The 14,477-nt window shown below is 38.6% G+C and overlaps 1 protein-coding gene across 2 annotated transcripts in view; it reads left to right on the forward strand.

Annotated features, from left to right (window-relative positions):
* The window catches only part of CRYBG3 (crystallin beta-gamma domain containing 3), a 121,518-nt gene that overhangs the window by 77,918 nt on the left and 29,123 nt on the right, over nt 1-14,477 (forward strand). For both annotated transcript variants that reach the window (XM_045850868.1, XM_045850869.1), the window contains 2 exons: nt 496-528; nt 9,604-9,713. In XM_045850868.1, coding sequence (XP_045706824.1) covers nt 496-528; nt 9,604-9,713 — 143 coding nt within the window. The remainder of the gene's footprint in view (nt 1-495; nt 529-9,603; nt 9,714-14,477) is intronic.

Below are 14,477 nucleotides of genomic sequence, written 5' to 3' on the forward strand. Positions count from 1 at the left end.
TGTAGGCGGGGGTGGGGGGATGGGACGGGGAACAGGTGAAAGGGAGCATTCAGAGCCTGGGGACTTAGGCAACGTGCCACAGAAGAGAATGCATTGAGTGATGATATCTTAAAGGACAAAAACAATTTTTCCAGGCATGGAAGGGGGACAGAAAGGGCATTCCACAAAAAGCTTGGGTGGTAACACACTGCAGGACAGCATGGGTACCCATGAGACAGTTACGGGAGAGGGAGGGTGCAAAGTCCAGGCTCTTATTCGAATGGGTATTGAGGCACATTTTTCTCCTAGCTACAGTATTACTCAAAATGAATTAGTAATAAATACAAAATTATTATAAGAGAATTCATTAAGTTATGAGTATCATGGCCAAGTCAAGGAATCTAGTAAATTGGCTAGACCTTACCCACCTACCCCCAGCAAAGAATATTTTCAGAACTTTCAAAAGACAACTAAGAGTATATGGTAATATTTTTTTAATGTTTTAATTTTTTTCAGGAACCACTTGGAATAAATGAGCCTCCATACTTGGTATGTTTAAAAATAGCCTTGCCGTGGGCTTGTTAAATTGTTTACTAAAAGCATCTATGCCCTTTCCCTCAGATAACTGTCTTGTGGCTCTATGTCAGGGCAGTTGGCTTTGTGCTTGGGACCTGTGAGCCTAAGAGTGCCCATCTTTCTCTCGGGCTGTTCTGGCCTGGACCTGTACAGTTCCTTTTGTTTTCTTCTGTTAGAGCAGGGGGGTCAAACTCATTTTCACTGGGGGCCACATCAGCCTCAAGATTGCCTTCAAAGGAACGAATGTAATGTTAGGACTGTATAAATGTAACTGCTCCTTAACAGTTAATCGAGAGCTTGACACTACCCCTGGGTAGAAACAAGGTGCTGGACCCAAAAAAACAAGGTGGAGGGCCGGATTTGGCCTGGGGCCTTGTGTTTGCCACCGGTGTGTTAGAGGTTCAGCTCTGACCACTTGGGGGTCATTTTGAACCTCTGTGACTCTCTCTTTCCTATTGCCCTTCTGTTCTTGAGTGTTTTGTTCTTAGCACAGTATATTACACTGCCTTGGGAGGAGCAAGCTTACCATGAAGCAATAGCTGTCTTGGAATGTGTATTATGTAAATGTATTTCTAATACCTCAATCAGATTTTTTTAAAGCACTAGTAAAATTGCATCCTTCTTTATTTCTAGTATTAGTGATTTAAAGGATTGGGTAATACTATGGAGCCTAATGTTTGTTTATTATCCATTGAGGGCTAGAAGTTATGCTTTTTTTTTCACTTTTTAAATTGAATTTATTAGGGTAACATTGGTTAATAAAATTATACAGGTTTCAGATGTATAATTCTATAATGCATCATCTGTGTATTGTATCGTGTGTTCACACCCCCAAGTCAAGTCCACTTCCATCACCATTTATCCCTCTTTACCCTCTTCTACCTGCCCCCACCTCCCTCGCCCTCTGGTAGTCAGCATACTGCTGTCTGTGTTTATGAGGTTCTTTTTGCTTTTGTTTTTGTTTTTAGCTTAATCCCTTAACCAACTTAAGCCAGTCGGAGAAAGACAAGTACCATATGTGTTCACTTACGTGTGGAATCTCATAAACAAAATTAACTAACAAAATAGAAACAGACCCAGAGAACAAACTGACAGCTGTCAGAGGGCAGGGGAGTTATGGAGCTGGCTGAAAAAAATCAAATTGAAATTGTGCTTATTTGGTGCTTCTAACTACTTTCTGAGGTCACGATTAATCTCACTTATTGATGAGCTTACTGAGAATTAGAATTTGTCATTTCACACAACAAGAAGTAGCAAAGTAGGTGTTTTCTAGTATCTGACACAACTTAACCACACTGTCAGGATTTTACATCAAGAAAGACACGTCATGATATGAGCAGCACAGCTATAGAAGGAAGAGAGGATGAGAGATATTACTTTCTCTGTCTCATTTTAAATAACAAATTTGGAAGTTTTTCTGTCATAAAGTCAAATATATTGATTAATTTTAATTATTCAACATTTTCTAGCATTATATAATGCTGAATATTTCTCTTTGAGTCTATATGCTTTTCATGTCTGTGTCAGTGTTTATATATTTCAAATCAGTTTAGTCATGTTTCAATTCACAGTGCATTCAGGTTTTATTTTAGGATTAACTCGGGCCTATTAGGAACATTTTCTTTCTAAATACAGAGTAGGGCAAAAGTAGGTTTACAGTTGTGAATACACAAAACACGGAGTTAATAAAGCTTTTGTAATAACCATAATCTGCTTGTCTTTTTCTGTACAAACAACTGTAACCCTACTTTTGCTCCACCCTGTATAATCGAGCTGTTGTTCTGGAGATACTTCCTGCCAGATATTTATTTTGAATGTTTGTAAACTCCAACTGTGGACTTTTAAAGCACTTTTTATCATGAATCAACATAACTTAAGTAGTTAAGGAGTTAAACAGGGATAATTCCTAACTGCATATTTTCCGAGTTTTAAGTACAAATAATAGTCACATTCTTTCAAGCTCCGCATTCTCCCTCCTGTGCCCCTGTTCTTTTTTATGGACTTCCTTGTTTGGGGCAGATTGCTCAGAGGATTTTCTTCACAGCATTTCCAGTCCAACTTGAAGAGAAAAGGAAGCAGCAAAAAACACCCAGTGAAATCAGCCCCATTTCATTTGTCTGCATGTGGCTCAGCTATTGCCTTGCGAAATAAACGTTTCTGACAGGTTGATAGATGGGAATTTGGTAACATGTAGACAAAGCCTCCTTAGTTTCCCCAGTATCAAAGCTCTTATTTCCACTGGACCAAATTTTCAGAACGTTTTGTCTTTACTTACCCAAGTAAAAACAAAAGCATTGGCTGACATTCTGGTTCCATTCAGTAACTAAAAAATATTTTCTTCTTTACGAGTAGCTGTGATCGTCAGATTGGCAATTTAGATGCTGTGTTCAGATGAAGTAGCTATTTTTTCTGTCTGCCGTATGAGAAGGAAGTTACATCTCAGAGTTCAAATCAGAGACAGGATTTTTTTTTTTTAATGCTGATGATTTGAAAGGGAACATCAAGCATCCTAAGAAAGGAAAACCCAGAAATTGTATGTGTTTAAAGGTCAATATACATCATGAGAATTATGCTAATAAAAATATTGTTAATGTGTAGAACACCTTTTTTGAGAAGATTATTTTTGACTGAAGTTCAATCACCAAGTCTAAATGCCAACTCAAAATATAAAGGATCATTATAGAGTTCTTCATCTTCAGCAAGTGTCCTTTTATTCTTTACCCCCCAAACAAAACAAACTGCAAACCATGTGAATCATGTTCATAATGTCGTCATCACCCACCCCCAAACAAGTCCAAATCATAAATTTGCCTAAGTTAAATCTTATAACAGTGAGTTCCATTTTCAAGAAGTTTGTAGTCAGGCACCATTCTCTGCAAATTCAAACCAGTTTCCCCTTCGATCCAACCAAGGACTTTGCTTTTCTAGAATCTTTTTCAAGTCTATTCGCAAATATACAAGGGGAGACCCCCCAAGAAAATGATATTCATCTTCTGGAGGGCGGACCCCTTGTAGTATCAGCTTCCCCTGCTAGGTGAGTGTGCTAAGAACCCATCTGTATCAGTGTACCAGCTGGCTTTCTGAGATGCTGCGTTCGGCTTCAGTGAATTTTTTTTAAGACTCTTTCAATGTGTTTGCCCATCTCATGTTGGGGGATTTACGAGCACACCTGCCCACACAGCGCTGAGTGTTCAGCAGTTTTTGACCAAAAACAGCATGAACCCCCATGCCCCACCCTCCCTATTCTCCCAATCACACTGCAAGCAACTTTTTTTGTATCTCCCAGTGAAAAAAGTCCTCAAAGGGAAATATTTTGCTGATGTAGGAGAGGCAAAACAACACAGCAGAAGCACTGAAAGGCATTAAAATCGAAGAGTTCAAAACTTTTTTGAGCAGTGGAAAAAACATCTCGATAGGTGTATTGCATCAAATGGAGAGTACTTTGAGGTGACTAAAGTTTAAACATGTAAGAATAAATACACAATTTTTTATAAATTCCTTTTTCTGGTGGTCTCCCTTCATGATCAGAAGTTTGGATTTCTTTAAGTATTGAGCCCCTGTTCCATTTTATGTGCGATTCTAGCTGAGAAAAAGCAACTACATGTTTCCTATATTGCATAATTTAGCCACATTGAATTTGAGTAATGATAGGATTTTTTTTTAGATTTTATTTATTTATAAAGAGAGGCAAGGAAGGAAGGAGAGGGACAGAAACATAGATGTGAGTGAGAAATGCCAATCGGTTGCCTTTGTAGGCTCCCCAACCAGGGACCAAACCTGTAACGTAGGCATGTACCCTGACTGGCAGTCAAACCAACTGAGCCACACTGGTCAGGGCTGGTTACAGGATCTTTAATAGTTGTGTTTACTGATATCATTGATGGGAGACAGGCAAACAACAGTTTTAGTCAAATATCAGTAGGATTCAAGAGCAGTACTGTAACCAAATTATCCTTATAGAATGCAAAGCCTAGAGATACTCAGGAAGTACTATTACTGTAAGTAAAGAATGCCCTTCTCTAAGTATTCAGGGAAGTACAATTATTATAGGATATGTAATTGACAGGAAAAGTAGGTAACTCTACAATATGCAGTGGTATGATGTAACAGAAGATTGGAAATAAGACTTCTGGCTAAGATGGAGGCATAGGGAGATACACTTTGCCTCCTAGCACAACCAAACGAAGGACAACAACAAACAAACAAAAAAAAATAACCAGAACTGCCAGAAAATCGAACCATGTGGAAGTCTGACAACCAAGGAGTTAAAGAAGAAACATCCAGACTGGTAGAGGAGGGGCAGAGATGGGCAGCTGAGGTAGAGAGGACCTGCAGCAAGTGGCAGCTGGAGGACCAGGGCAAGTGAAGTGGTGGTTGGCAGAGAGGATGTCCCATATTTGTGTGCAGATAAACCAGGAGGAACAACTGGGGAGACAGACCACACAACGCAGGGCTCCAGCTCGGGGAAATAAAGCCTCAAAACCTCTGACTGAAAATACCTGTGGGGGTTGAGACAGTGGGAGAAAATCCCAGCCTCACAGGAGAGTTTGTTGGAGAGACCCACAGGGTCCTAGAACATACACAAACCCACCCACCTGGGAATCAGCACCAGAAGTGACCAATTTGCTTATGGGTAGCGGGGGAAGTAACTGAAAGCCTGTGAAGAGCTGGGCAAGCAACACTGTTCCCTCTCAGACCGTTCCCCCACATATAGCACCACAATGCAGCAACTGGGTTGCTCCACCCTGATGAACACCTAAGGCTCTGCCCCTTACTATGTAACATGCAGGCTGAGACAAATATATGGTGCAAGTGAAAGAACAGATCAAAGCTTCCAGAAAAAATACAACTAAGTGATGAAGAGATAGCCAGCCTATCAGATGCACAGTTGAAAACACTGGTAATCAGGATGCTCACAGAAATGGTTCAGTATGGTTGCAAAATAGAGGAAAAAGTGAAGACTATGCAAAGTGAAATAAAGGAAAATGTACATGGAACCAACAGTGACAGGAAGGAAACTGGGACTCAAATCAATGGTTTGGAGCAGAAGGAAGAAATATACATTCAACCAGAACAGGATGAAGAAACAAGAATTCAAAAATATGAGGAGAGGCTTAGGAAACTCCAGGAAAACTTTAAACATTACAACATCCAAATCATAGGGGTGCCAGAAGGAGAAGAGGAAGTCCAAGAAATTGAAAACTTATTGGAAATAATAATGAAGGAGAACTTCCCTAATCTGGCAAAGGAAATAGTCATCCAGGAAGCTCAGAGTCCCAAAGAAGTTGGACCCAAGGAAGCACACACCAAGGCACATCATAATTGTGTTACCCTAGATTAAAGAGGAGAGAATCTTAACAGCAGCAAGAGAAAAGGAGAGAGTTACCTACAAAGGATTTCCTGTTAAACTAGCAGCCTATTTCTCAAAAGAAACCTACTAGGCAAAAGGGGTCTAGAAAGAAGTATATGAAGTTGTGAAAGGCAAGGACCTACACCCCAGATTGCTCTATCCAGCAAAGCTTTCATTTAGAATGGGAGGGCAGATAAAGTGCTTCCCAGATAAGGTCAAGTTAAAGGAGTTCATCATCACCAAGCCCTTATTATATGAGATGTTAAAGGGACTTATTTAAGAAGAAGATCAAAAGCACAAACAATAAAATGACAACTCACAGCTGTCAACAACCAAACCTGAAAAACCAAAAACTGTAAACATCTATATCAGGAACAGATTCACAGAAATAGAGATCACCAATAGAGAAATAGAGTGGGGAGAGGATGGGGGAGAATGGGGGTAAAGGTACAGGGAATATGAAGCATACATGGTAGGTACAAAATAGACGGGGAGGTTAAGAATAGTGTGGGAAATGGAAAAGCCAAAGAACATATGTATATGACCCATGGACATGAACTAAGGTGGGGGAATGTGGGTGGGAGGCAGGTGCAGGGCTGAAGGGAATAAAGGGGAGGAAACAAATGGGACAATTGTAGTAGCATAATCAATAAAATACATTTTAAAAAGATTGGAAACAAGATTGGAGGCAGCAGGAAGTCTTTTTCAAAAAGTATAGAATGTCTCTCATAGAAATTGTTTTAATATTGGATTAAAGTATGCTTTAAAATTCTGATATTGTAGGTAAATTGAGTACAACTTCTGTTTGGTCAGGTAATTGCTCTTGAGTTTTAGTTTGTCATATTTAGTTTGTCAGACCTGTTACATTTATTCATATATATCATAAATGAGTACATAAGAAAAAGCATTTCTGCAAAACTGATAGTGTTGATGGTTTCTGCCTCAAAGGATAGTTCTAAAGAAGAAATAAGGTAATATATGAGAAAAGGCACCTTGCAAACCAATAGTACAGTGTGTTTTTCTCCCTCCATTCAGTTCCACCTGAGGGGCTGGTAGGAATTGAGCCACACCCAGATGGCCCAGAGGGCTGGTGTGGTTTGAAAGAAACTCGCCCTTTGTTTATCTGACTTCTTGCCTGTGTTCTAAGCCACCTCTCTGAGTTGTTTTGTACATTTATTCTATAGTAATTTTGAATGGAAACCAAAATAGTTATCCAGCTAGCATTTCACAGGACTTAACTTCACCAGGAGCAGAAATCACAGTTTAATTATTTTAAGTCTTAAGTGCTGTGTTGGTTTCTGTAGGGACGACCCCCAGAACATTATTATGAGAACTGTTCTGAAGCATTTGTCAGGTGGTCAGAATGAAGTGTTACTTTTTTGGTGTTGCTCAAATTTTGGAGGAACCAAATCTCATTTTAGGGGTAAAAATAAACTCAGACCAACATTAAGCCCTGTTTTTTAGTTTGGGTAAAGAATAATTAACCCATAAATCAAAAAGATACTTTATGGCAGATTGTGTGTATGTGTGTGTGAATTTTAATTAATACTTCTGGGTATGAAAACTGAGACTAAAAGTAGAGGTGGCTACTATACATATCAACTGAAGCATGTCTAACTCACACTGCCAGTTGTCCAGGATTTGACATTTCGTGTTGAAATATTGAAGTATAATCTTCAACAATATGAAAATAAACTGCAAATACAAGTAGTGAATCAAGAGACCATGATCTCCATTCTCATGTGGCTTTTCTGGTTCTTATTGTGAAGTAAGATAATATCTGCATGTAGGAAACATTATATTTTTGGAAGTAAAATGTGATTTACTTTTAGACTCATGCTTTATAAGCCTTTAAGTTTAAAAGAATAGCCTGAAAAAAACTACTAACTGAAATACATGCTCTTAAGAAGGAATTTTGGGGCAGCTTCCCTGGACATGCAGAATTGTTCTGACACAGCAAATTGTTCCAGAAGTCTGTCTTGTTTGGGATGTCCTTTCTGTTGCTGTCCGCTGTATGCACCAAAAGGACCCTGGTAGAAACTTGCTGGTTCACACCTCCTTACATTAGGGAGTCGCTTGGTGTTTTAATTGCTCCAAATACAGTGTGGTTCCAGACTTGGATTAAAAAAAAAAAATCTGTGCTTCCAAGCAGCTTGATTTTCTTTAACCATGATGTGAGGGAGTGTGTGAGGTACTTTCCAGATTCTCCTTACATGGAGGACTTGTTGCTCAGCTGCTGGGAGGGTGGAAACCAGAATTGGAATCAAGACAAATACCACATGATTGCACTCATATGTGGAATCCAATGAACAAACTGAACTAACAAGCAAAACAGAGCAGGCTGACAGCTCCAAGGGGCCGTGCAGGTGTTAGGAGGTGGAGGAATTGAGCAAAAAGGAAAAGGACTTATGGATGTGGACAACAGTGTGGTGATTGCAGCAAGGAGGAGTGTATAAGGAAGCTAAAAGATAATGGAAAAATACAATAAAAAATAAAAGTTTTAAATACAAAAAAACAAACAGCCTGGTTTCACAGTAGGAAGTCATGTTCAGGCCACAGATGGTCGGGGCGAATTCGTTCTCTCACCTCCCTGGTTTTGGCTGATCTTTGATGTCGGACTAAGCAACATCAAAGTAGAAAGCTATAGTCAAGAAAGAATTCCTCATAACTCAGATCATTGACCTCGAAGGCAACCCTGAGGAAGGTGAAGGAAGCAAACATCCCCTGCTCAAAGAAGCCTCATTCTCCACGACAGTGTGAGCAGGAGAGAGGGCAATGCCACAGACGGTTCGCTAGGTGCATTCTTAGCTACTGTACGGCCCATCAGTGCTTGGCAGACCTGAGGTTCACGTTATTTCAAGGCTCTGATGTATTATGAAGTATTTATAGGGCTCATTGATTTTTTTCCCACCTATTTTTGGTCCATGGTAACTAGAATTCTGGTATTATATCTCTGGCCTAAAGGGAATTATACCTGAGATTTCATGGATTTTTCTTGACAGAACGAAAGTAAAAATGTAGTTGTATATAACTGCAAGCAGTACATTTACAGTATTCCTATCAGCAGACCAAATCCTATAAGCTGAGGTACAAGACACAGGCCTTTCTTCCTTCACCGTAAATCTTCCACTAATCCCATCATTACCATCTTCACCAGCTGCTCCTGCTCACTTAATGGGCATGTGCTTGCGTTCTCTCCTCACTTTTATTAACTTTGGATCAGGAAGAATGGGAGAGAGAACAGATGTACCAACCACCCCTCATACTAATCCAAACCTCCTTGTGTATAGCTCTAAATTGCTTATTATTTTATACCTGTAGTCTCATCACAGGGGATGATCATTGTTGATGCAATGGGCAAGGACCACATTTTAGTGGAGCAGGGATTCTGATTTACTCTTATAGGTAGAATTGTTTGGGGGCTTCTGTGCCCAGTATTTTGTGCAAGAGATGTATGAAAATGGTAAATGAATAATGACACTCCTGAAAACATGTAAGGGAAAAAGGTGAGTTTAAGGAAAATGGTATCTTAATATGGGTTAATTGATGATAGACAAAACTTGCGTCTAATAGTTCACTGAAATTTTTATAAGGACATGAAACTAAAGGTTTTATTTTGCTTTGTGATATCAAAGTTGTTTTCTCTGTAATTGTGGATTTTGTGTGTGTGTTTGTTTGTTTGTTTGTTTGTTTTTTAGCTCAAAGCATTCAGTAAACCGGGGTTCCAAGGTGAATGTGTAGATTTTACAAAAGAAATTTCTGATTTGACTTCATTCACTCCATGCTCTTTCAAAGTTCTTCGGGGTTGGTGAGTGTGCTTATTGAGTGTTTTCTACTATTTAACAACTAAATGTCTTTGCAAATTTACAGAGATTTGACTGGTATTATTTTTTGCATGCATAGTGAAATAAAAAAGCTTTTTATTCATTGATTAACTGCTAATTCGCCTACATTATCTTTGCCCAGCTCACATCAGGAACCATTGTGTAATAGAAACAGAATCTCAATTAGCCAACTTTGGAGCATTTGGGTGATTTTCTCTTACTGTTACGTTATTTTGTAAATGTTTTGAATGTTTATATTGTATGTTTATTGTATAGTATAATAGGATGCTATAAAAATTAGCATTTTTGTTCAGATAAGACAGTCCTAAATTTTAAAAAATCTTGTTTGTTTAAAGTCTTTATCATCCCCATTTCACAGATGAAGATCCCTGGTTCAGAGTTAGGGTTTCCCCAAGATCAAGCACCAAGTGTGAGACCCACGATGGCTTTGCCCATTTTTATTGAATCCTATATTCCTCTAACTGCAGCAACATACTGGATCTTTCTTACATGTATATGAAACTGTGTATAATTCTCAAGGCTAATACATATGTACATATATGTATATGTATATATATAGTCTCTGTGTATTGATTTTTTTATTGTGGTAAAATATACATAACATAAAATTTACCATATTAACTATTTTAAGTGTATAGTTCAGTGGCATGTCTATGTATCAAATATCTACCTAGTAATTCATCGAAGTCTTTTTTTTTTTCGTTCTTCAAGATGCCTTGGATTCATCAATTCTCCTTTTTCTCCTGAACTAGTAGAGACTAGGATCTCTTATTTTCCATTTGAGGAACTTCAGTCTCTTAATTAACCCTGTTCTAGTATTGTATTACTTCCATGGGTTACCACAAACCAATCATTGCCCATTTATTTACCCCAAAATTCAGTTTAATATTTTTATTACTCTGCTTTAAATCCCATAGTCATTCTCTAATATCCATCAGATGCTCAAACTCTTCCAGGATTTGCCATCAACTTGTCTCATTTCCCCTATCCATTTTTCAGTCTATTCTTATAGTGAGCTCCCCCCATCCTCTCCTCTGCCAACATTTACTCAGCTGTGCATTTCCCACGCTACCCTCTATGCCAGCAGTCGGCACACTTTCTCTGTAACTGGCCAGGCAGTAAATGTTTTCAGCCTTGTGTGCCCTGCAGGCTCTGCCCCAGCCACTCCACGTGGCCACTGTAGCACAGCAGTGCCGCTGACAACGCGTAAATGGATGGGTGTGGCTGTGCTCCAGCACAGCTCTGTTTCTGGACATTAAGACTTGAATTCTATATAATATCCACATGTCATGAAATATACTTCTTTTAATTTCTTTAAACCATTTAAACATGCCCAAACCAGTTAATTAAAAGAATACAAGAACCATGGTGATTGCCTCAGGATCTGGAATGATTGACAGATCTGGATTTGAGCCCAATTCCATCACTTCCCAGCTGTGTGACCTTAAACATACGAATTATCACTCTGAACCTCAGTCTCCTTATCTGTAAAGGTGGAATAATAATAGTGCCTACCTCAAAGGATTCTTTTTTAAATACTTCTAAATTTTATTGTTGTTCAAGTAGTTTTCTGCCTTTCCCCTGCACCTGTACCCCCCACGCCAGCCATCCCCACCTCCCTCCCCTGATTCCACCCACTCTTGGTTTTGTCCATGTGTCCTTTATAGTAGTTCCTGAAAACCCTTCAAACCTTCCCCTCTCCCTCTGGTTACTGTCTGTATGTTCTTAATTTCAGTGTCTCTGGTTATATTTTGCTTGCTTGCTTGTTTTGTTGATTAGGTTCGAGTTAAAGGTGAGATCATATGGTATTTGTCTTCTTTCACCACCTAGCTTATGTCATTTAGCATAATGCTGTCCAGTTCTAACCATGCTGTTGCAAAGGGTAGGAGCTCCTTCTTTCTTTCTGCTGGATAGTAGTCCATTTTGTAAATGTACCACAGTTTTTGATCCATTCATTTACTGATGGGCACTTAGGTTTCTTCCAGCACTTGGCTGTTATAAATTGTGCTGCTATGAACATTGGGGTGCATAGGTTCTTTTGGATTGGTGTTTCAGGGTTCTTAGGATATAATCCTAGCAGTGGAATTGCTGGGTCAAAAGGCAGTTCCATTTTTAGTTTTCTGAGGAAATTCCATATTGTTTTCCATAGTGGCTGCACCAGTCTGCATTCCCACCAAGAACACACTAGGGTTTCCTTTTCTGCGCAACCTCTCCAACACTTATTGTTTGTTGCTTTGTTTATGATGACCATTCTCACCAGTGTGAAGTGGTATCTCATTGTGGTTTTAATTTGCATCTCTCTGATAGGTAGTGATGCTGAGCGTCTTTTCATATGTCTCTGGGCCCTCTGTATGTCCTCCTTGAAGTGCCTGTTCAAGTTCTTTGCCCATTTTTTAATTGGGTTGTTTCTCTTCCTAGAGTGGAGTCATGTGCATTCTTTATATATTTTGGAGATTAAACCTTTGTCTGAGGTATCATTGGCAAATATGTTTTCCCATACAGTTGGTCGTCTTTTCATTTTAATGCTGTTTTCTTTAGCCATGCAGAAGCTTTTTATTTTTATGAGATCCCATGTTTGTCCTTGCTCTAGGGGACATATCGGTGAAAATATTGCTGTGTAGAATATCTGAGATTTTCCTGCCTGTGTTCTCCTATAGGACTTTTATGGTTTCACGACTTAGATTTAAGTCTTTTATCCACCTTGAATTTATTTTTGTGTATAGTGTAAGTTGGTGATCAAGTTTCATTTTTTTGCATGTAGCTGTCTAGCTCTCCTAACATCATTTGTTGAAGAGGCCATTTTTACGCCATTTTATGCTTCTTCCCCCTTTGTCAAATATTAATTGACCATAGAGACTTGGGTTTATCTCTCAGCTCTCTGTTTTGTTCCATTGGTCCATGTGCCTGTTCTTATGCCAGTTTCAGGCTGTTTTGATTACAGTGGCCTTGTAATACTGTTGATATCAGTATTGTGATCCCTCATATTTTGTTTCTCTTTCTCAAAATTGCTGCAGCTATTCGGGATCATTTATGGTTCCATATACATTTTTTAAGTGTTTGTTTTATGTCTGTGAAATATGCCATTGGTAATTTAATAAGCATTGCATTGAATCTATACATTGCTTTGGATAGTATGGGTATTTTGATGGTGTTAATACTTCTAATTCATGAACACAGTATATGCTTCCATTCGTTTGTGTCTTCCTTAATTTCTTTCTTCGGTGTTGTATAGTTTTCTGAGTACAGGTATTTTACCTCCTTGGTTAGGTTTATTCCTAGGTATTTTATTTTTCTAGTTGCTATATCAAATGGAACTTTTTTCCTGATTTCTGTTTCTGATATTTCATTGTTGGTGTACAAAAATGCCTTTGATGTCTGGATATTGACTTTGTATCCCACTGTTTTACCAAATTCATTTATTAGGTCGAGTAGTTTTTTGGTGGAGTCTGTAGGATTTTCTATGTACACTATCATGTCATCTGCAAAAAAATGACATTTTGTTTCCTCTTTTCTGATTTGGATGTCTTTTATTTCCTTTTGTTGTCTGATCGCTATGGCTAGGACTTCCAATACTATGTCGAATGGAAGTGGTGAAAGTGGACAGTTGTCTTGTTCCTGATCTTAGTGAGAAGGTTTTTCGTTTTTGCCCATTGAGTATGATGTTGGCTGTAGGTCTCTCATATATGGCCTTTATTATGTTGGGGAATGCTCCCTCTATTCCCACTTTGCTGAGGATTTTAATCATAAATGGGTACTGTACCTTATCAAATGCTTTTTCTGCATCTGTTGATGTGATCATGTGATTTTTGTCTTTTCTTTTGTTTATGTGATGTATTACATTTATTGATTTGCGAATATTGTACCATCCTTGCATCCCTGCGATGAAGTCCACCTGATCATGGTGTATCTTTTTAATGTATTGCTGGATGGAGTTTGCCAGTATTTCGTTGAGGATTTTGTTGTCTATGTTCATCAGCGATATTGGCCTGAAGTTTTCTTCCTTTGTTGTGTCTTTATCTGATTTTGGGATTAGGATGATGCTGGCTTCATAAAAAGAGTTTAGGAGTCTTCCATCTTCTTGGATTTTTGTGTAATAGTCTGTGAAGGACAAGGGTTAGCTCTTCCTGAAATACTTTGCAGAAGCATTCTCCTGTGAAACTGTCCAGTCCAGGAGTTTTGTGTGTTGGGAGTTTTTTGATTACTACTTCAATTTTGTCAGCTGTTATTGTTCTGTTCAGGCTTTCGGCTTCTTCTTCATTGAGTTTTGGAAGATTATATTTTTCTAGAAATTTGTCCATTTCACCTAGGTTTTCAAATCTCTTGGCATACAGTTCTTTATAGTAATTTCTTACAATCCTTTGTATTTTGGTGGTATCAATTATAATCTCTCCTCTTTCATTTCTGATTGTGGTTTTTTGGGTCCTCCCCCTTTTTTTCTTGATGAGTCTGCTTAAAGGCTTGTCAACTTTGTTTATCTTTTCCAAGAACTATCGCCTGGATTTATTGATCCTTAGAATTGTGCTTTTAATCTCTATGTTGTTTAATTCTGTTCTGATCTTGCTTATTTCCTTCCTTCTACTTGCTCTGGGCTGTCTTTGTTCTTACAAGGTATAAATAAATAATGCACATGGAGGGCTAAACTCCATGCCTGACACACTGAAACCCTTTGATAAATGTTGGCTATAAATGCTTGTTACACAGAAGATATGACAGTGAGTTACAGTGTC

The sequence above is a fragment of the Phyllostomus hastatus genome, unplaced genomic scaffold (assembly GCF_019186645.2).
Source record: "Phyllostomus hastatus isolate PE091 unplaced genomic scaffold, TTU_PhHast_1.1 phas_contig_86, whole genome shotgun sequence".
In the NCBI taxonomy this organism is placed as follows: Eukaryota; Metazoa; Chordata; class Mammalia; order Chiroptera; family Phyllostomidae; genus Phyllostomus; species Phyllostomus hastatus.